This window comes from Heloderma suspectum, chromosome 6, assembly GCF_057233095.1.
Source record: "Heloderma suspectum isolate Gila_16-S chromosome 6, 16-S_ref, whole genome shotgun sequence".
Taxonomy (NCBI): Eukaryota; Metazoa; Chordata; class Lepidosauria; order Squamata; family Helodermatidae; genus Heloderma; species Heloderma suspectum.
Genome location: NC_139463.1, coordinates 120,237,720 through 120,258,081, shown reverse-complemented (window position 1 = coordinate 120,258,081; position 20,362 = coordinate 120,237,720). Strand labels below are relative to the sequence as shown.

The 20,362-nt window shown below is 44.3% G+C and overlaps 1 protein-coding gene across 1 annotated transcript in view; it reads left to right on the top strand.

Annotated features, from left to right (window-relative positions):
* The first annotated feature begins 1,406 nt into the window (after positions 1–1,406).
* Positions 1,407–20,362, top strand: part of LOC146342903 (vomeronasal type-2 receptor 26-like) — a 53,962-nt gene continuing 35,006 nt past the window's right edge. The window contains exons 1-4 of the mRNA XM_084808070.1: positions 1,407–1,627; positions 6,588–6,785; positions 7,835–8,126; positions 9,489–9,716. Of these exons, the coding sequence (XP_084664196.1) occupies positions 1,407–1,627; positions 6,588–6,785; positions 7,835–8,126; positions 9,489–9,716 (939 nt within the window). The remainder of the gene's footprint in view (positions 1,628–6,587; positions 6,786–7,834; positions 8,127–9,488; positions 9,717–20,362) is intronic.

Sequence of the window (20,362 nt, the reverse complement as noted above, 5' to 3'; positions counted from 1 at the left end):
TCCCTCCCTAATCTCATCTCATTCTCAGGTTTAGCCGTCCTTAATAACATGTTGAAGAATTCTCAAGCTTTTTCAGCGAGTGCATTCTCCTGCTCATGCTTGCATTAGGCATTGTGAAAAGGGCACATTTGCATGTTTCTCAAGCAAAAATAAAATTCTTGTACATCCCTAGTCATTGGCCTTCTGGCCCAAGCACCTGTTGGATGCTCTCCCCAGGGACTGGGCCAGCAACAAGGCATTGCTGCAGACCACCTTTCCCAGTTAGGAAATCCCCATGCATAGCAAAGCCGATCAAGACTAGCCCGGGCAGTATCCAATGGCACTCTTACACAGAGTAGACCCATTGAAGTGCATGGGCCTAGTTTATATAGGACTACCACTGGATTCTGCCCTCCAGTTGCTCCTCTGATGGGGAGCAGTGGGGACAAAGTCACCTCTACCCTTTTTTTTTATGTTCTCATCACCTTTCCACAATAGGAAGAGGTGATAGTGCACCACAAATGAGAAGTCCCTTCCCTTCTTCACTGAAGGGGGAAACTGGACTCAGCTGCCTTCGAATGCTCCACTGTCACACCCTTTCTGCAACAAGGAAATAGCTGGGCACATGAAGGGGCTGAGCTGGGGCGCGTTTCCCATCACTTCTCTCATGGAGGGGCAAAGGGGACTCAGCTGGCTGTGCACAATCCATGTCCGTCCTGCAACGGGGGAAGGAGGTGGGCAGATGATGATGAAGGACTTGGCCAGGACTCAGTGGGGGCACCCCAAACCATCCTCTGAAGTAGGAGAACTTAAAAACAAAAAGAAACAAAGACCCAGTCAGACCAAAGGATTCACTGTGTCCTTGTGTAGTTTTGCTCAGCATTGAATTTGGAATCAAGCTCCTGTTTCTCATTCCCTTAGGGAGCAGAGAAGACTTGTGCTCATGGCTAGGGATGGGGAGGGGCACCAACATGTTTGCAACCCAAAGTGCCACCCATCACCCAAACACTACACTATTTTTTATCCTTTGCAATTATCCAAATCAGCATAATTTGCTCAGCTGGCCAAAGCCCCAAAGGCTTTCCAGAAGTCAAGAGAAAACAGTTAAGACACTTACGTGGTCATAAATAAACCCCTCTGCCATGGAGAGCTGGGAATAGGGGTTTGAGGCAGGCAGGCTCCGTCAAGTTTATCTCCCTAAGGGAATGAGAAAGTTCTCTCTTTCATCACCTTTGGTGACAGACATGACATTGGAATCTTGGCAATGTCAGCTAGTACTGAGCTAGTCACTCTGTTGATGTTAACATTAAGGCTCACTACCTCGAGGTCTCTTGGCACAGAGTCAAGGACCATCCAATGTACCAGAAGTCAGAGTCTTGCTGTATATGTCCACAAGAGTGTGTCTAGAGAAAAGCTTTGACAATACGATGTTGTGGCTAATGCTGTTGTCACTTCAGCTTTCTCTCACTGTGGGCAAATTCAATGCTGATATTCTGAAATGCCCTGTCGATGATCCCCTCCCTATCCCACATGAGTGGTATCAGCCAGGTGGCCTCATCGTTGGTGGGATCACTTCTCAGATGTTTTATATTTTTGATGAGCTTTCATTTGAGGAATATCCTTCTCAGAGGCTCTTTGATCTTCCACAGTAAGGATTCCCCCCCCCCTTCTGAGTTATATCTGACCAACGGAAAAGAGAAAATATCTAAGTGTTAAGTGGCTTAAAGAAACCACATGTGGTGGGATTGTTCCAACCTAAGGAAACATCTCCTTCTGCATGGAATTTCCATGCAGATGGATGTGTGTATTAGATGCAGTGCAGCAACTGAGGAGGAAAGGAAACACCCTCTTGGCACAGAAAAACCCAAACTAAAAAAAGGAAAATGGGAAAAATGCTTCAAAAGTCAGAAATGGGGAAAACCTCTGAAAACTAACACCCATTTGAAAAAGAAAAGTTGTATGTTTGCTTGGTTAATTTTCATTTTATTTGATTTAGAAAACATCTTAAGTTACTTTGATGAGTATTAGCTGAAATTTTGGGATAGGCAAATTTGTATCTTACTCTATGCTGGTGATGTGGCCATTCTTTCACATTCTACACTTAGGCTCAGATTGTTCTTAATGAAGTCATCCTTTTGTTCTAAGCAGAATTGTTTAAATAACATTTATAGAGAATCAACAAGTGTAATTTTTGTAAATGTATTAAGTGCATGTGGATGAACAAATTATGGAACAGGACAAACTTGCATGGTTGTTGTTGCTTTCCACAAAGAGGGGACCAGTTATTTCCTGCAGGTATTAAAGTTTATAATGCTCAGACAGTTTCTGAGTTCCTTTAGGGAAAAGTTATAGGAATGTATCTAGGTTGTAATGGTGCTCAAGTGAGATTTTATGAGCTCTTTTTCACATCTTTAGATGTATCACAAATGGAGCTGTTTTAAAGTACACCAAGCAGCACCCTTTGATCTGAAAGCTTCAGTGGAAGCCTTGAATCCTTTTCATAACTTTGTGACAAAAGTTTGCTCCTTTGTTTTTGGAGGGCATAAAAATATGGAGGTGAAATGTGTAGCTAGATCATACCACATTGTTTTGGTTGTGTGATGGAGTTTGGCAGCAAATGATTCCTCACTTATTCACCACTACATCGCATTTTATGTTAAACATTTCTTAATAGATAGCACCACATTGGTATTACTGGCCATGAGCAAATTTTTGTCAGAGGCAATTTGCAAGTAATTGGGGCGAGATTTTGATGAGATACTTTAGGTCATTATTCTTGTAAAGCTGCATGTTTGGGCTGAGGATATCTGGGTTTTATGTTCTGTAACTAAGACCATTGTTTGTTTTCTTGGTCTGTTAAGCTTAGTCAAGAATACACACACGAAGACATCAACGGAAAACCAGGTTTCAAATAAAGTTAATGACTAACAAATAAAACAGACACACTGGACACAATTGCCTTGGGGATAGACTGCTGCCAGGACTGGTTAAGTCATGAACAGCCAATTCTTGTACTGAAGATGACCTGGTGCAGTTCCTTTCTGTTTTAAGTAGGAATGGATACATCTGTCAATTTTGCTTCTTTTCTCACCTTTGCATTCCTTTCATCTCAAATTCGTCCAGTCCCATTTATGAAGAAATTTGTGAATTTTGAATGTGGCCATCTGCAGTGGCCACATTCAATAGGTGCAGGTATTTCTAGCATGCAGAAATCCCTTTCTACCTGTTTGCCATGATTGCATGAAAGAAAGATACGGAGCCTGTAAAGGGAGGGGGAGGTTGCCACCCAAATTTGGCATGACAGATGTGGTTGAATGCACATGGATTGAAATTGAGACTTTTAAGATCTGGGCACTCAAAGCCCCCTGCCTAGGTAGATGAAACCTCCTCCCCCGATCCCCGCAGCCGCCAAATTCAGATTTTTGAATCTCAGGCTGTTTCTGTTGCGTTCATACAGAACTTTGCAAAATTTGGTAAGTTCTTCTAAACAGAAAAAGGACTGAATGACATTCTTATCCATTTATATGTTTTAAGAGAGCTTGTCTTTGTATGTAAATAAGCTCGAAACAACAGAACGTATTCAGCCCCCTGTTGCTGAGCAATAATCTAGATGCTTGTGAAAGATATTAGGAAACGAGACGAGAAGACAATACTGATTATATTCTTACTTTGGGGGATGCCAAAAGCTTCCACAGCACACTGTGCCAGTTGTATGAAATTCTCCTTCATTTCAACATTTCCCCATTTTTCATTTGCAATTTTTTCTGTTGAAATTCTGCACCAGTTTATCCTTTTTTACTTCTGTGCACCTCTGTGCTACCTCCCTCCAGCCACTTTCTTGTCATTGTTCTCTCTGTTCTCACTCTCTCTGTTCCCCTTCCTATTTTTATATGAACACTAAGGATGTTTGTACAGCTTAATATCACTATCATTTTTTTTTTATATCCAGAAATTAGCTCCATTCAGTTTTAAGGGAGTTACTGTCAGGTACAGAAAAGGGAGACATTGGTTTGGCTTGCATTTTAATGTGATCTTACCAGATTTTGAAGGTTAGAAAAAAATACACAAATGAAAACTCAGTGATCCTTCAAATTTTGCACCTCTGAATTTTCCACAAATGTTCTCCAGTCGAAATGTGCATACAGATGCATACAATAAGGATGATATTAGACAAAAAAATTTCTGGTTTCAATAGGAATTCCCATGAAACAAGGTGGAAATTGCAACTTTTCTCAAAATTCCTATGGAATGAGAAAAAGAAAAAAAAATTCTAGGATTAGGAGTGCTAATTATAACATCTGAAAGGAAAAGGACCTCTGGTTTTTGTTTTTTGTTTTCCTGTAATTTTTGCAGGGATAAGGCCTTTTTGTAGGAGAGTATATGATATTATACATACTCAGAAATATATGTACATACACACACACACTTATATTCAGAGAGAGAGAGAGAGATCAAATGGTGTTCTCTCTCCCACACGCCAGGCTTATTTTTTTCAATGACGTTTAATCACTTATCAAAGATATACATCACTTATGTATATCTTTAATCAAAATCAAATAAACAATTTTAGTTTTAGTTCAGTAACAACTCTCAGAGACCAAGCTTCTGTCTTGTCTGTCTGTAACGTATTTCAAGTTGATCTTTAGTTCAGAATAAACCCCCCACACACAATGCTGTCATAAATTAAATAAATAAATACATAAATGGAATAACTTTAATATACATTTCTAGCAGCAAGGCTTATGAAGAGCAAAACATCGTAGTAAATATGGTATCTTACCATTCTTCCCAAATCAATCAAGGAAGGTGAGCTCTGCTATGAAGAAATGAAATCACACATCCCTGGATGGCCTTTATAGATGTGCATCATATTTACATATTCCTCTGCTTACATACATTCAGCTTTTAGGTTTCCTCTCAATACAGTCAAAATAGAAGCACATAACTAAATCAACTCTAAGAGTCCTGGTCTCAAAACCAGATTTCTAGCTACAAAAACATGTCTGTGGAACAAAATCCATGATAGGGATGTACAAAACTCACTTACCTTTTTGGGGAATCTTTCACAGTGTGGGGGGAGGTGCTCCGTCCCTCCCCCCAGATTCCTCAACGGGGGGGAGGCAATCAGGTCCTCCCCCCTGGAATCCTTGACAGCTGGCTCCAGGCTGTCCACAGCCAGATTTCTGGACGTGGACGGGCTGCTGTGGATGCAAATGGTGGCTGCTGTAGCAGCCACCATTTGCGTCCAGCCAGACAGCCGTGATAGGCTACGTAAGGATTTAAATATTTATGTAGGCTAGAACGGGGAAAAATAAAGGAACGCAAATAGCGCCCACTACGCTATTTGTGTTCCCCTTTTTTTCGCTGTTTTAACTTATGTAAATATTTATGTAAGATAAATCGGCAAAAAATAGGGAACACAAATGGCGGCCACTGTAGCCGCTGCCATTTGTGTATGCTGGGTTTTTTTGGGGGGGTTAGCCGTGATAGGCTACATAAATTCTTATGTAGCCTATCACAGCTGCAAGGACAGCAATGGTGGCGGCAGCACCCTGGCTGTGGCCAGCCAGGAGACCAGCCGCCGCTGCTGGAACTGCTACCACTGAATCTGCCGCATCCGCCCCAGGTAAGTGCCATCCTGGGGAGATTTGGCAGGGGGGGTCAGGAGGCCATTCCGCCATGGATTCCGGGGGGGGGGAGGATTCTTTAGAATCTGGCCTCACTGGAATCCGTGGCAGAATTCTCTGCCATCCCTAATCCATGACTATCACAATGTACAACTGATATGTCAGTTACAAATGAATCGAATGCTTCAAAATAGCTATATTTTTGTTTTCGCCTGGGAGCACCGCTGTTTGCCATTTCGAGCATCCCTTGCTGGGTTGAAAAGGTTTCTGGTTTATAGCTGGTATTGTGCATGACCTGATACCTTTGTGACCCCCTTGATTTACAATGTCTCATTTCAACACTAGAACCTCCATAATCAGCTACTTAACACTCTACATCCTGACACAGATGTTTCCACAAATGTTACATATATATCACAAGAAAATTTCCATGGGTTTGTACTTTTGAAAAAAATAACTCTTGGCCTAAGGAGCCCAGCTGTGGGGATTGGGTGCTGGAATACAGTCATAAAACCATAATGCAGAAGATCCTTTGATGCATCTGATCATGAAACCTCCTAACTGCTTAGTCAGGCTGGACAATATGGGTTAAAATATTTGCCAAATTGATGACAACTTGATATATAACAACAGTTTGTGTTTCTTTTTCTAACTTAAAAGAAACCCAAAATATGGTCATGGCTACTGAACAGCAACCCTAGTGCTATCTCAAATTCATTGCTGCTATGAGGGTGGGGTGCTGGCTGATTGTTCTGTTAAACCAGGAAGCCTGGGTGTTTGTTTGTTTTTAGTTTTTAGTTTTTACTGAAACTTGTTTACTTGTTTGAAACTTGTTTACTTGTTTGCTTTTACTTGAAAAGCAGTGCTGCAGGTCCCTCAGCAAAGATGCCCCACCTTGTCTTGTTGCTGTATTTCCCTTGGAGGCAAGTATACATATGGCTAAAAGAGGTCTCCCTCTCCCTCTTTAACCCACCCATTCAGCTACTCAACAAACTGGCATGGCATGGGTCAGCTCACAGGAGGATCACTCCAGCAGATCAGGAAGGCTCACATGCTTCCTAAAGCAATACAGGACCAGGACAATGTGGAGCACCTACGCTCATCCCAGGCACTCCATACTTCCAATGTGGACTTAGGCCTGAAAGACCACAGAAAAGTATGGGTGAATGGGCGTAATTTGTGAGCAAACACAATATGTGACTTGGCACAACATCATCATGTCACTGATCATAGTGCACATCAATGATGGTATCAGTCAAAGCTTACAATTTCCTTGCTTTGTCGTTCTTGAGTCAAAGAGCGTTACACTGGAACATCCTTTGATAATGGGGTACATAGTTGTAGTACCCTCTAAATTTCCCTAGTATTTGACTGAATGTAGCTAGAGATTCATCCAGTTTGTTTCTTTTGTCCCTGAGTGTACGTTCTGTGTCTTGATCCATGTTTTCCATTTGTAATCTCTCCACATTTTCCCCTGAGAATAATAAGGTCCATTTTGAATATTGGATAAATGCTTTGAAATGAGTTTAGAGCAGGGGTGTCTCGTTTCAGAGGGTTCATGGGCCAAATTCTCCAGCCCAGAACTCACTGCATGTTTCCACCTCCACACCACCTCTCCACTGGAATCAACACCAAGGACTTGGTGGGGTTAAAAAATAAATTTCCCATTCCTGCACTTCCAGATTAGACTATTGAGTATGTCTTGTTTCCATGCACAATCACCATCTTGAAAGTGTCAGAGGATCATGAATTGACATGAAAACAAGGTACAAGGTCCCTCCATGACTTGTCTTAAAATGGAAATTGATCTTTTCTGCTACCATGGCTCAAATTAAATGTGGAGGCAATTCAGTGAAGGCAAATTGATGGGGTGTGTGAGTGTGGGTGTGCCAAGGATGCATGTGGACCATTGCCCACACATTGCCACATGTTTTAGAAATTCTGTCCTGACATGATCCACACATCATATTTTATCTTAAATGCTGCTTCACATGTTGATATTTATAGAAATGAACTAAGACCAGCCAGGGAAAATATGGCAAACTGGGAATGATGGCAGGGATAAAACCTGAGCAGACCTTTAGAATACTTCATTCTTGATTAATATTATTAATCACAGAGAGCATCGCAAATCATTCAGAGATAGTACCTGCCATAATGGGATTTTCAATTATGATTTCAATGTTGTAGAATTCTCTCCTGAAATAATACACGCTCTATATTGGCAGTGTGGTGTCCAAGTTCTACCAGCACACCCTTGCCCTGACATTTGCAGTAAAAGAGATCAACAAGAATCCCAACATCTTGCCCAATGTCACACTCGGATTCCACATCTATGACAGCTATTACAATACACGGATGACCTATCGGACCACTCTGGACCTGCTCTTCAAACTGCACAGATTTGTCCCCAACTACAAATGTGACACTCAGAAAAACCTGGTAGGCATCATTGGGGGACTTGGCTTTGAAACCTCCTCCCTCATGGCTGACATTTTACAGATCTACAACATTCCACAGGTAGGCTCTGGAGAACAGGGTGTGGGGAAATCTCTTCTAATATGCTCAGAGTCATTTTAGGATCCAAAACTAAGGAGATGTGTTATTGACATGGGGTAAATCCTGAAAATTCCTTTCTAGCCCCATAATTTGAGAATATTCCTCTGGCAATGTTCTTGATTACAACTGTCTTAGAATTTGCATGTTCCAGTGCTGTTGTTGTTGTTGTTGTCTGGCATAAACAGGCGTAAGCATACAGAAACTGCTCCTAACATATATCCAAAATATTTGTACATATTATTTCAGCTCACCTATGGCTCATTTGCCGAAGAAGAGATTCAGACTGTGCAGATCCCTTCCTTTTACCATATGGTCCCAAACAAAGACAATCAGTATATAAGAATACTCCAGTTACTTCAACAGTTTGGGTGGACGTGGATTGGAATCTTTATTGTGGATGAGAGCAGTGGAGAAGATTTCTTGCATGCCTTGGAGCCATTACTTTCAGAGAATGGAATCTGTTCAGCCTTCACCGAAAGAATCCCCGAACAAACCCATGTGGATAAAATTAATGAAGTGTACGATGTACTCTCAAATATTTATGAACATTGCTCAGATGAGAAAGCCAGTGTATTTATCTTGTATGGAGAATCTTGGACCATTGCATTTCTGAGAACATTGATGTTTGTATTGGATCCTGAAGAAAGGGGAATCATATCATTTGGAAAGGTCTGGATTGTAACAAGCCAGATTGATTTCATATCAACTGGCCTTTTGAAGGGTAGGGATTATGAGCTGCTCCAAGGTTGTATTGCTTTCATGATTCACTCAAAAGATATTTTAGGGTTCAAGGAATATCTTGAGAGCATAAAGCCTAACTGGACACAAAGTTCAACCTTTCTCAAAGATATCTGGGAGCAAGCGTTTGACTGTTCCTTTCCAGATCCAGGAGTGTTGGTGGAGATCAAGGGAACATGTACTGGAGAGGAAAGACTAGATAGTCTTACCACAGATTTATTTGAAATGCACATGACTGGCCACAGCTACGCAATCTATAATGCTGTCTACGCTTTAGCTCATGCTTTGCATGCCATGTCCTTGTCTACAGCCAACCACAGGGAAATGGTGGGAGGTAATCGTGTTGATCTTCAGTCTTTGCAGCCTTGGCAGGTAATGTCTACAGAACAAACTCTTATTTCAATGAACAGCTATATGCTCTGTGTAGTTACTTCCAGATGCATCCTATTTGAATTATTGGAAGAAAGGTGTTGTGCAATGTATTGCTCATTTACATTTCCTTCAAGATTTGCAACTTGAAAAGAAATTCAGAGTGAAATTGTAAGCATGACATTTTATCTCAATGTCCTTTTATCTTTCAATTAGCTCCATGCATTTCTTCAAAGCATTTTGTTTAACAATTCAGCTAAAGAAACGGTGTCATTTAATGAAAAAAGGGAAATGGGGGGAGGATTTGACGTTGTGAATGTGGTCACATTCCCAAACAAGTCCTTCCAGAAAGTGCAAGTTGGCAGGATGGATCCCAATGCTCCTGAAGGAAAAGAACTCCTCATCAATGAGAATATGATTGTGTGGAACAGACATTTTAATGAGGTAGGGATTCTGGGATACACATGGCGGATTGAGCATTCTCCGAAAGGGTGACCAGGGTACACAAAATTCCTTTTCTGTCTAAACTGACCTTGGGATGGGCCATCAAGCTCTCGAAGAATATCAGTGATGCTGAGTAGGTTCAAAAGTATTTGCAACAGCAATGGGGAAAATATCTGTTTCCATTCATATATATATTATTGAATCTCTCTCTCTCTTTCTCTTTCTCTTTCTCTTTCTCTTTCTCTTTCTCTCTCTCTCTCTCTCTCTCTCTCTCTCTCTCTCTCTCTCACACACACACACACACACACTATTTGTGAATATATACACATTCCCCTTCTCATAGATCATTAATGCTGATAGGTTAAAAGGTTGTATTTATTATGTATTTATGTATTATGTATTTATGTATTTATTAAATGTATTAATGATATCAATCAATAATAATATCAATGTATTAATGAATATCAATTAATAATATCAACACCAGGTCAACATCCCCCAGCCTCCTCTTGTCTCCCACCAAAAGTACCTCGGTCTTGTTAGGGTTCAACTTCAGTTTATTCCTCTCCATCCAGCCACTCACTGTCTCCAGACATTTGGACAGGGATTCTACGGCCGACCTTTGTGAAGATTTGAATGAGAGGTAGAGTTCTGTGTCATCTGCATATTGATGACACCGCATCCCAGACCTCCTGATCATAGCCCCCAGCGGCTTCACATAGATGTTAAATAGCACTGGGGAGAGGATGGAACCCTGTGGCACCCCACGAGTGAGTGGCCACAGGTCCGAAACCTCCTCTCCCAGTGAGAGGATTGGAACCACCACAATACGGTGGCTCCAATGCCCAACCCTTCCAGGCGGTCCAGGAGGATACCGTGGTCAATGGTATCAAAACCTGTTGAGAGGTCGAGGAGAACAAGGAAGGAGCATTCGCCCCTATCCAGAGCCCTCCTCATATCATCCACCAAGGCGACCAAGGCTGTTTCTGTCCCATGCCCAGGCCTGAAGCCTGAGTGAAATGGATCTAGATAATTGGCTTCTTCCAAGTGTGCCTTCAACTGCATCACCACCAACTGCTCAATCAACTTGCCCCAAAATAGCAGATTCGAGACTGGGCGAACGTTGTTCAGAACTTGGGGATCCAATAAGGGCTTCTTCAAGAGTCGTCTTATCACTGCCTCCTTGAGGGCTGATGGCATCAGTCCCTCCTCAAGGGAAGCGTTCACCACTGCCCTGTTCCCTCACCCAGTCTCTCTCTGCAGCCCATAATGAGCCAAGATGGGCAAGGATCAAGTAAGCAGGTGGTGGGCCTTACAGATGAAAGCACCTTGTCCTCTTCATCAGAAGGAAGAAGCTGGAACCTATCTCACAAAACCGGTTTGCCACAGGCCGCCTCTTGCTTACTAACTGTATCCAAAGCACACAGAATAACACTCCTAATCTGATAAATTTTATCTGCAAAGTGCCTTGCCAAGGCCTCACAGGAGGCCTTAGAATGCTCCAGTGGTTCTGGAGCCACTGGACCAACCAGGCCCTGGACCACTTTGAACAGCCTCCTGTGACAGCACTCTGCAGACACAATAGAGGCAGCATAATATTCCTTTTTTTGCTGCCTTCACCGCCATGTGATAGGCTGAAGTTACAGCTCTAGCCCGAATCTTATCATCTTTGGAGCGAGACTTCCGCCATCGGCGCTCTAGCCATCTCACCTCCTGCTTCAGAGCTCGTAATTGCAGATTGAACCATGGTGCAGTCCAAGCCCTGTTCAGGGGGAGAGGGCATTTCAGAGCCACCCAATCTAATGCCCCAGTGATTGCGGCATTCCACCCACCCATCAGGGTCTCGACCGAGTGGCCATTGGCGTGCTCCAGAGAATCCCCAAGTGTGTTCAGGAATCCATTTGGATCCATAAGATGCCTGGGGCGGACCATTTTAATTCAGAGGGGTTGTGGAAAAGAGAAGTCTAACATCACCAGATAGTGAACTAACCATGACAAGGGGGTGGTGGATATACCCCCGACTTCCAGATCACTCCCTGCTTCTCCAGAAACAAACACAAAGTCTAGCACATGTACTTGGCACTTGGCAAACAGTTTGGTTATCAAAATACCATTTTCAATATCCCTTCTCTGGTGCAGCTTCACCCATGAAAAGATATAAGCTATTTGATTTATGCTCATTTGGAGTGCAAGACCCTTATGTTTTTTGTTTGTTTGATGGAATGTGTACTAGGGTTGTTGGAGAATTCCACCATGGATTCCAGGGAGGCCAAATTCCAGTGCATTTGCCCCCCCTGAATCCGTGGCGGAATGAAGCAACCCCCCCGCCACCCCCCAAAATAGGCCCGGAACCGACCCTACCTGTTTGTGGCCGTCCGGTGCTCTGAGAATGGCTGTCGTGTCTGCGGCCACCATTCGCCTTCCTACGAATGGCCGTGATAGGCTACATAAGTATTTACATAGCCTATCATGGCTAATGCAGGGACGCCATTTGTGTCCCTGCGGAGGCCGTGATAGGCTACGTAAATATATACGTAGCCTATCACGGCAATAGGCAGGAATGCAAATGGTGGCCGCTACGCCATTTGCATCCCTGTCTTTTGCCATGATACGCTACGTAAATATTTACGTAGCCTATCACAGAAAAAGACAGGGGCGCAAATGGTTTACCAGCCACCATTTGCGTTCCTGCCTTTTGCCGTGATAGGCTATGTAAACATATACGTAGCCTATCACGGCAAAAGACAGGGACGCAAATGGCGGCAGCTACGGCGGCCGCCATTTGCATCCCTGCTCAGCCCAGCGGTGGCCGGATGTCCTGCTGCAGGTGGCCCCGGCTGGCAGCTCTGTGGAGTTGCCACGGAGCAGAGCCAGCCAGGGAGGATTTCGTGGGGAGGGAGGGATGGAGCGCCTCATCCGCACCGCGGATGTCCCTGGACGAAACCAGGTAAGTGTTTCATACATCCCTAATGTGTACACACAATGTGGCAGATTCTCCACAGGGGGGAAAAAGGCAAGTATTTGGGCTATATCCATATGCACTCATTGGAAAGTAAGTGCATTTGGAAGTATGTGATCATATACAAAAGACAGGTGGATGATGGGATTTTATCATCAAATTTAGGGAAATCGTGGAAGAAGAGTTTCCAATAGAAATAAAGCTGAGAAGATTATGGTGACTGGGGACAAAAATAGATGAGGAGGGATGTTTGGCATTCTTGGATATACAGGATAGATGAGACAGAGGGGTCTGGAAACATGATGCTTTAGAAAAAAAATGTGAAGGAAGACATTGAATTGCATAGTCAGCCTGCCCATCCACAGGATATGAGAAATCGAGTGACTCAGAGTGCATTAATTAATGCAATTTTTGTCTCCATGAAAGAATATGTGGAAATATTTGAAAGTAAACCTGAAAGATTTAGTGGCAGGAATAGGCAAGAGCTGTCTGGAATGAGAATCAGGTAATCTAATAATAATAAATAGAGAAAAGGAGGGTTTTTTGGTGGGGGGAGTTTCATCACTGATATGATGTCAGCATACATGAGAATTATTTTTGTGGCCTGTAATATTGAGGTCAGGGTAGCAACTAGGAGTGTAGGTGAAGACAGGGTCCCTCACTCCTCCCACCCACCCACTGGTCAGTATTCACTGAGCCAAAATTTCCAGATTTGAAGGGTGGACCCCTACGTCGATCTCCCCAATCTGGCCAGACTGTCCACACCTACTCCTCATTACCTGGTAATTCACAGTGCCCTCCAGGTAATAAAATTCACCTACCACAAGAAAATGGAAGGCTGGCCAAGACTTTCCTCTCCCAAGGAGGGGACGTGGCTCAGTCACAGAGCATGTCTTTGGCATGCAGAAGGGTTCAGGCTCCATCCATGGCCTCTCGAGGTAGAGCTGGACAAAAACCACCCTGATGGGTTTTCCATAGACTAGGCAATAAAGACATGTTGGAAATGGAGGCCTTGCACAGTACTATTCACTTAAATGAGGCCTACTAAGCTCATCCTGATTCAGCTGCCTTGGTAACATTGGGGTTCCACAAATGTCCTTCTTCCAGTTGTGGGGGTGAGGGTGGGATTGACTTCCAAGTCAGAGAAGGGGGTGGGCTTCATTCTAACCTCTTTCCTGTATATGGATAGGTGCTTCCCATTTCTGTCTGTAATGAACACTGTCACACTGGTAATCAGAAGAAAAAGAAGGAAGGGGAAAAGTTTTGCTGCTATGATTGCACTCCATGCCCAGAAGGGAAGATTTCCAACCAGACTGGTAGGAAATGCAGTTCTCCAGTTTTGCCATGAAACAGTGTTGGTTTGTTTGCTGGTTGTTTTCCCAGTGAATTGGGACTGAAATGGGACCTTCTTCTACTTTTTCAGATATGATCAACTGTTTCACATGCCCAGAAGATCAGTATCCAAACAGGAATAAATATGGCTGCATCCCAAAAGTGATGAGCTTCCTCACTTATGCTGAACCTTTTGGGATCAGTTTAAGCTTGGCTGCCCTGTCTTTTTCCATGATCACAGCCTTGGTTCTAGGTGTTTTTCTCAAGCACAAAGATACACCCATAGTCAAAGCCAATAACCGGGACCTCACTTACACTCTGCTCATCTCCCTCCTGCTCTGTTTCCTCTCTTCTTTGCTATTCCTCAGACAACCAGGCAAACTGATCTGCCTTCTCCGACAGCCAACTTTTGGCATCATCTTCTCAGTGGCTGTTTCCTGTGTCTTGGCAAAAACCATGTTTGTTTCTCTTGCGTTCAGAGCCACAAAGCCTGGAGCTAGGTGGAACAAATGGATGGGGAAAACACTGGCCCATTTCATTGTCCTCCCATGCTCCCTTATTCAAGCCAGCATTTGCATTGCCTGGTTGGCATTCTCTCCCCCGTTCCCTGATTCAGACATGCACTCTGTGACTGAAGAAGGGTCAGTCACCATGTTTTACTGTGTCCTGGGCTACATGGGCTTCCTGGCCATTGCCAGCTTCATTGTGGCCTTCCTAGCCCGCAAGTTACCTGACAGTTTTAATGAAGCCAAGTTTATTACATTCAGCATGTTGGTGTTTTGCAGTGTGTGGATTTCCTTTGTTCCCACCTACCTGAGCACGAGAGGAAAAGGTATGGTAGCTGTGGAGATCTTTTCCATCTTATTCTCCAGTGCTGGCTTACTAGGCTGCATCTTTTGCCCCAAATGCTACATCATTGTGTTGAGGCCCAACCTGAACAGCAGGGAGCACCTAATAAGGAGATAGTATTACACATAGCTCTGTTTTCCACTTGTTGTACTGTCAAGTGTGTTGGGTAAAGGTTTTAGGAGCAGATAGGATAATGTAACATTAGTAATCAGTTACAGTTAACTTGAGGCTCTCTGCTAAGGTTCTGATCATTCCCGGACTGATAGTTTTAATAAAACCTGACAACTTTAATGATGCCAAGTTTATAGCATTCAGGATATTGCTGTTTTGAGTGTGTGAGAAGAACACACAAAGACATGTTGGCTGTGAATATTTTCTCCATATTAATATCCCATGCTGGTTTATTATTTTACTTCCCCCACCCCCCTCGAAATGCTACATCATTGTGCTGAGACCTGAATTGAAGAGCCGGGAAGTACTAATGTGGAAGATGCATTAAAGAATCTGTTTGTTTTCCTCCCATTATACTGTTATGTATGCTGCACAAGGGTTTTAGAAACACAGATGGTACTTCTACGTATTTATATTCAATAACTTCAAAAGTCAGCAAAAAGCTCCTGTTAGTTCAAAGACATCCCATCACTCCACTGCATCCATTATGTTCTTTGTCTGTCTTATCATAAGACCTGTTCTGTGATGGATTGCCAGTGGTAAAATGTGCCAGTGTGAGCCAAATGTCAGTGCTCAATGGCAAGGCTGGGGAAATTGTAGTGCTGCATGCATTTGTTTTGTTTTGCTATTCCTCAAATCAGCTTTAGCTAGCATGAGCAATGATCAGGGAGGATGGGAGTTATAGTCCAACAACGTGTTGTGGGCCAGAGTTTCCCCAGCTCTGTTCTATGCCTCATATGGATGGGATGGGATGAGAAGGAAATAAAGCAAACAGAAAATATAGTAAGAGAAAGGATCCCATTGACAGAATAGAATATAAAAGAAAGATACTGTATTATTTGCAGACCTATAGGAAATTAGGTGATCCTCGCAGATTGCTAGTCTCTCAGATGACCATGTAAAAGAACCAGGGAAATCTTCATCTTCTAGGGATGTACCAAACTCACTTACCTTTAATGAAGTTGATTCGCAGTGGGGGGAGGCGCTCCGTCCCTCCCCCCCCAAATCCTGGCCGGCCGGGTCCGCAAATGGCAGCGGCCATAGCCGTTGCCATTTGTGTTCCTGCAGTAAGCCATGATAGGCTACGTAAATGTTTACATAGCCTATCATGGCTGATTTAAATCAAACAAACAAAACACGCATATGCAAATGGCGGCGCCCATGGGCGCCGCCATTTGCGTTCCTCATTTTGGCACATCTTAGTCTACGTAAACATTTATGTAGACTAAGACTGCGAAAATAAGGGGAACGCAAATAGTGTAGATGCTACACTATTTGCATTCCCCTTATTTTCACCGTCTTAGTCTACATAAATGTTTACGTAGACTAAGACGGCAAAAATAAGGGGAACGCAAATAGCGTAGCATCTACGCCATTCGCGTTCCCCTTATTTTCGCCGTCTTAGTCTACGTAAATGTATATGTAGACTAAGATGTGTCAAAATAAAGAACGCAAATGGCGGCGCCCATGGGCACCACCATTTGCGTATGCGCGTGTTTGTTTTTGTTTTTTTAATCAGCCGTGATAGCCTACGTAAACATTTACGTAGCCTATCACGGTATTTTTTAAAAATCTAGCCGTGATAGGCTACATAAATCTTTACGTAGCCTACCACATTTTCTTCTCTTTTTTTTACTGGAAATGGTGGCAGCAGCAGCCGGTCGGAAGGCCGGCCGCCACAGCTGCCACAGCCTCCGCCGCCGCACCACCGCCGCACCGCCACCAGAGCCGCCGCCGACAGGAAGATTCACCCAAGGTAAGTCCCATCCCGGGGGTGGCGGGGGGGGTGGCAGACCGTTTCACCACCGATGTCGGGGGGCCGAATGCGCTGGCATTCGGCCTCCCCAAGATCCGTGGCGAAATTCTCTGACATCCCTACATCTTACACAGACACTGGCTACCTGGAGCTAGGGATATACGAAAGGGACTTACCTGGTCCTGCAGCTTGCTTCGCGGTGGGGGGGAGGTGCTTCGGTTCTCCCCCCGAAGTTCAGGCTGGGGGGGGAGGTGCCCCACCTCGCCCGGCTGAAATTCATATCGGGGAGAAGCGCCCCGTCTCGCCGGCCGTGAAATACAAAAGTAAAAAACAACAAAAACACTCGTGATAGGCTACGTAACGATTAATGTAGCCTATCACAGCTAGGTTTCCAAAGTCAGCCGTGATAGGCTACGTAAATCATTACGTAGCCTATCACGGGTGACTTTGAGAAAAAAAAAGCGTGGCGTATGCAAATGGCGGCGCCCATGGTCGCCACCATTTGTGTTCCTTATTTGGTCCTGGGTAGTCTACATAAAGATTTACGTAGACTATGGCGAAAATAAGGGAAACGCTATTTGCGTTGCCCTTATTTTCGCCGTAGTTTACGTAAATCTTTACATAGACTACCGGGACCAAATAAGGAACGCAAATGGCGGCGCCCATGGGTGCCGCCATTTGCGTACGCGCTTTTTTTTTTTGACTTTGGAAACCTAGCCGTGATAGGCTACGTAAATCGTTATCTAGCCTATCTCGTTTCTTTGTTTTTTTTTTACTTTATTTTGTAATGGTGGTGGCGGCAGCCGGTCGGAAGACCGGCCGCACCCCCGCCCCCAACGAACCTCCGCCGAACTGCTGCTGGGACCTGCCACCCAGAGGGACATTTGAGGGAGATAAGTCCCATCCCGGGGGTGTGGGGGGGTGGCGGAGAATTTCACCGCCAATTTCGGGGGCCCGAATGCATTGGCATTCGGCCTCCCCGAGATTCGTGGAGAAATTCTCAACCATCCCTACCTGGAGCTAATAAACCTCAATACCAGAAATGAAAAGTAATCACTCCATCCTGAAATATGTCTTTGGAGTCAACAACCACATTGTCATGAAATAAACATTGCTGTATGTTAATACAAATCAAATGGATCACTCTGGAGAAACAAGGCAACAGGATGTTTAAAAATAGAATAGTGCTGAATATGCAAGGAACATATCAAGAGGAACAAATGATCCGCAGTTGAGCTGATACCTGTGAGTGCACAGGCAACCAGAGCAGAAAGAAAGAAAGAACGAATGAATGAACGAACGAACGAACGAATGAACACTCCACATTCTTAGGGTTCAAAAGAAATATTGCAAAGGACTGAATGATTCTGGGCCTGTGATCATAGAATCATAGAATAGTAGGGTTGGAAGGGGCCTACAAGACCATCAAGTCCAAGTCCGTAAGGGTGAGAAAAAGAGAACCACAGTCTGGCTCTGGGGAATGAGAAGAACATTCAACAAGATTCCTTGTCCCATTATTTATTCATATCACATTGGGGGCCTAGCCTAGTTCTGAATAGGGATGTCAGAGAATTTCGCCACTAATCTCGGGGAGGCCAAATGCCAGCGCATTCAGCCCCCCAAAATCTATGGCAGAACGGTCTGCCCCCCCCGCCCCCCCGGGACCGGGACTTACCTTGGGTGGATCTTTCTGGCGGCGGCGGCTCTGGCAGCCGGTCTTCCGACCGGCTGCCACTGCCGCCATTTCCAGTTTAAAAAAAAAAAAAAAGTGAAAGGCTACATAAAGATTTGCGTAGCCTATCACAGCTAGATTTTTAAAAAAACACCATGATAGGCTAAGTAAATGTAAATTTCGGGGGGAAGGGACAGAGCACATCCCCCCCCAGCCAGAATTTCAGGGGAGAGGGACAGAGCGCCTCCCCCCCACCACGAATGTCACCCTTCAAAAAGGTTAGTGACTTTCGTACTTCCCTAGTTCTGAAGGGATTTCCCACCTGATTGGAAGGAAGCATCGTCTGGGTGTAAGGACAAGAGAATTAATAGTTTCAAAGGTTTCACATTTTAGCTTTCTTGAGAAACTGCTCTGATAGACGGAGCACTCATTGCCCAGAAGGTCCTCTTCTGTATTTCAATCATGGCTCTGGTAGCACGGTGATCAAACCCTTTGTTTTCTGTATGGCCTTCCTGTTATTTCAATATTTTCATGCACCATGTATGTTTTGGACATGAAAGACAAGATATCAAAGTCCTTGTTTGAAGTGTAAAGCCTCAGAGGCTTTGTGCAGTTTGTCTGCATCTTTGGAGATGGGTTCCAACAACTCCTGATGGACATATACCATCTATGTCAAGGGTGGGAAACTTCAGGAGGTGTAGGCGCCATTTTCGTTCCCCAGACCCCCATCGCCAGGGTGGGCCATCGCCTGCAGGGTGTCCACACAGAGAATTAGGGGGAAAACTGGCATCTTTTCCACTACAGATCTCCAAAAGATTGAAATGCAGGTTTCTTGAAAGCTAAATTTGACCCCTTGGGCACTCTATAGTGCTTCTGATGTCATGTCCCCAATATATAGAGAAGAAGGTTCCCCCCCAATGTATTCCCCATACACACACACACACACACACACACACCTGTATGGTGGGGGAGCGCATGCAGTCTGCAGGCCATGCATTTCCCTCCCCTGACCTATGTCCTTGCTACAGGATCCCTTGGACTCTCGGCCCACCAATGCCCCCATAGCTGTTCCAACGGATCCCTCCTGGGGAGAGAAAAACCACAAAGTTCTACCACCCTAGGAAATCCCAGATAGAATGTCCTGACGGGTGCTGGACACTGCTGTTTTGTCCCTTTTCTGCTGCTTATTTTGCCCAGACTCAACCTCGTCGATCACTTAGGTCTGTGCCATGCCACAGGCGATCATCGGGAGCAGCCTCATTTTAAATAGACACTCCCCCCCCACGATTGCCTCTGAGACCTAGGATACTCAATGTGCCCCAATGTTCAGCAAGAGGAAATGTGCAGAACCCCTTTCAGCCCAAGGCCTGAATTCAGTTTTGGTAAATGTGTTACATTTTTACACCTCCCATAGGTCAAATCTCTCTTTAACTTCTTACTAGCAGCAACTAGGCCGTAGAAGAGGCATGTCCATCTTTTAGAGTGGTGGAAAAATACACAAAAGCCAGGAAGCCACTAAGCAATTAGTGGTTGGAGGGAAAGGAGCTGAGGGCAGGAGAAGGGGACACGGCAATCTGGGGGACCACAGAGGTCTGGATTGGGACCATGGGCCTGAGGTTCCCCAGCGCTGAGCTAAAGGAATGAGTCAGACTGACCCAGATAAATTGTCACTATCCTACCTTTGCAGGTCCTTCTACAATTGGTAGCCTCCATCTTGCTCCCCATTTTCTATGTTATCCCATTGTGAAGGTCTATGATTTGATTTAATTTTGAACTCCGTTTGGTCAGACAGAGCTCCAGAAACTTTGCTCTGGCTTATCCTGATGTTCCAGGATTAAGGTCAGGGCTCCTATATAGTTTTACTGTGGACCACCTGGACGCCTGAGATATAGGGATATACGAAAGTC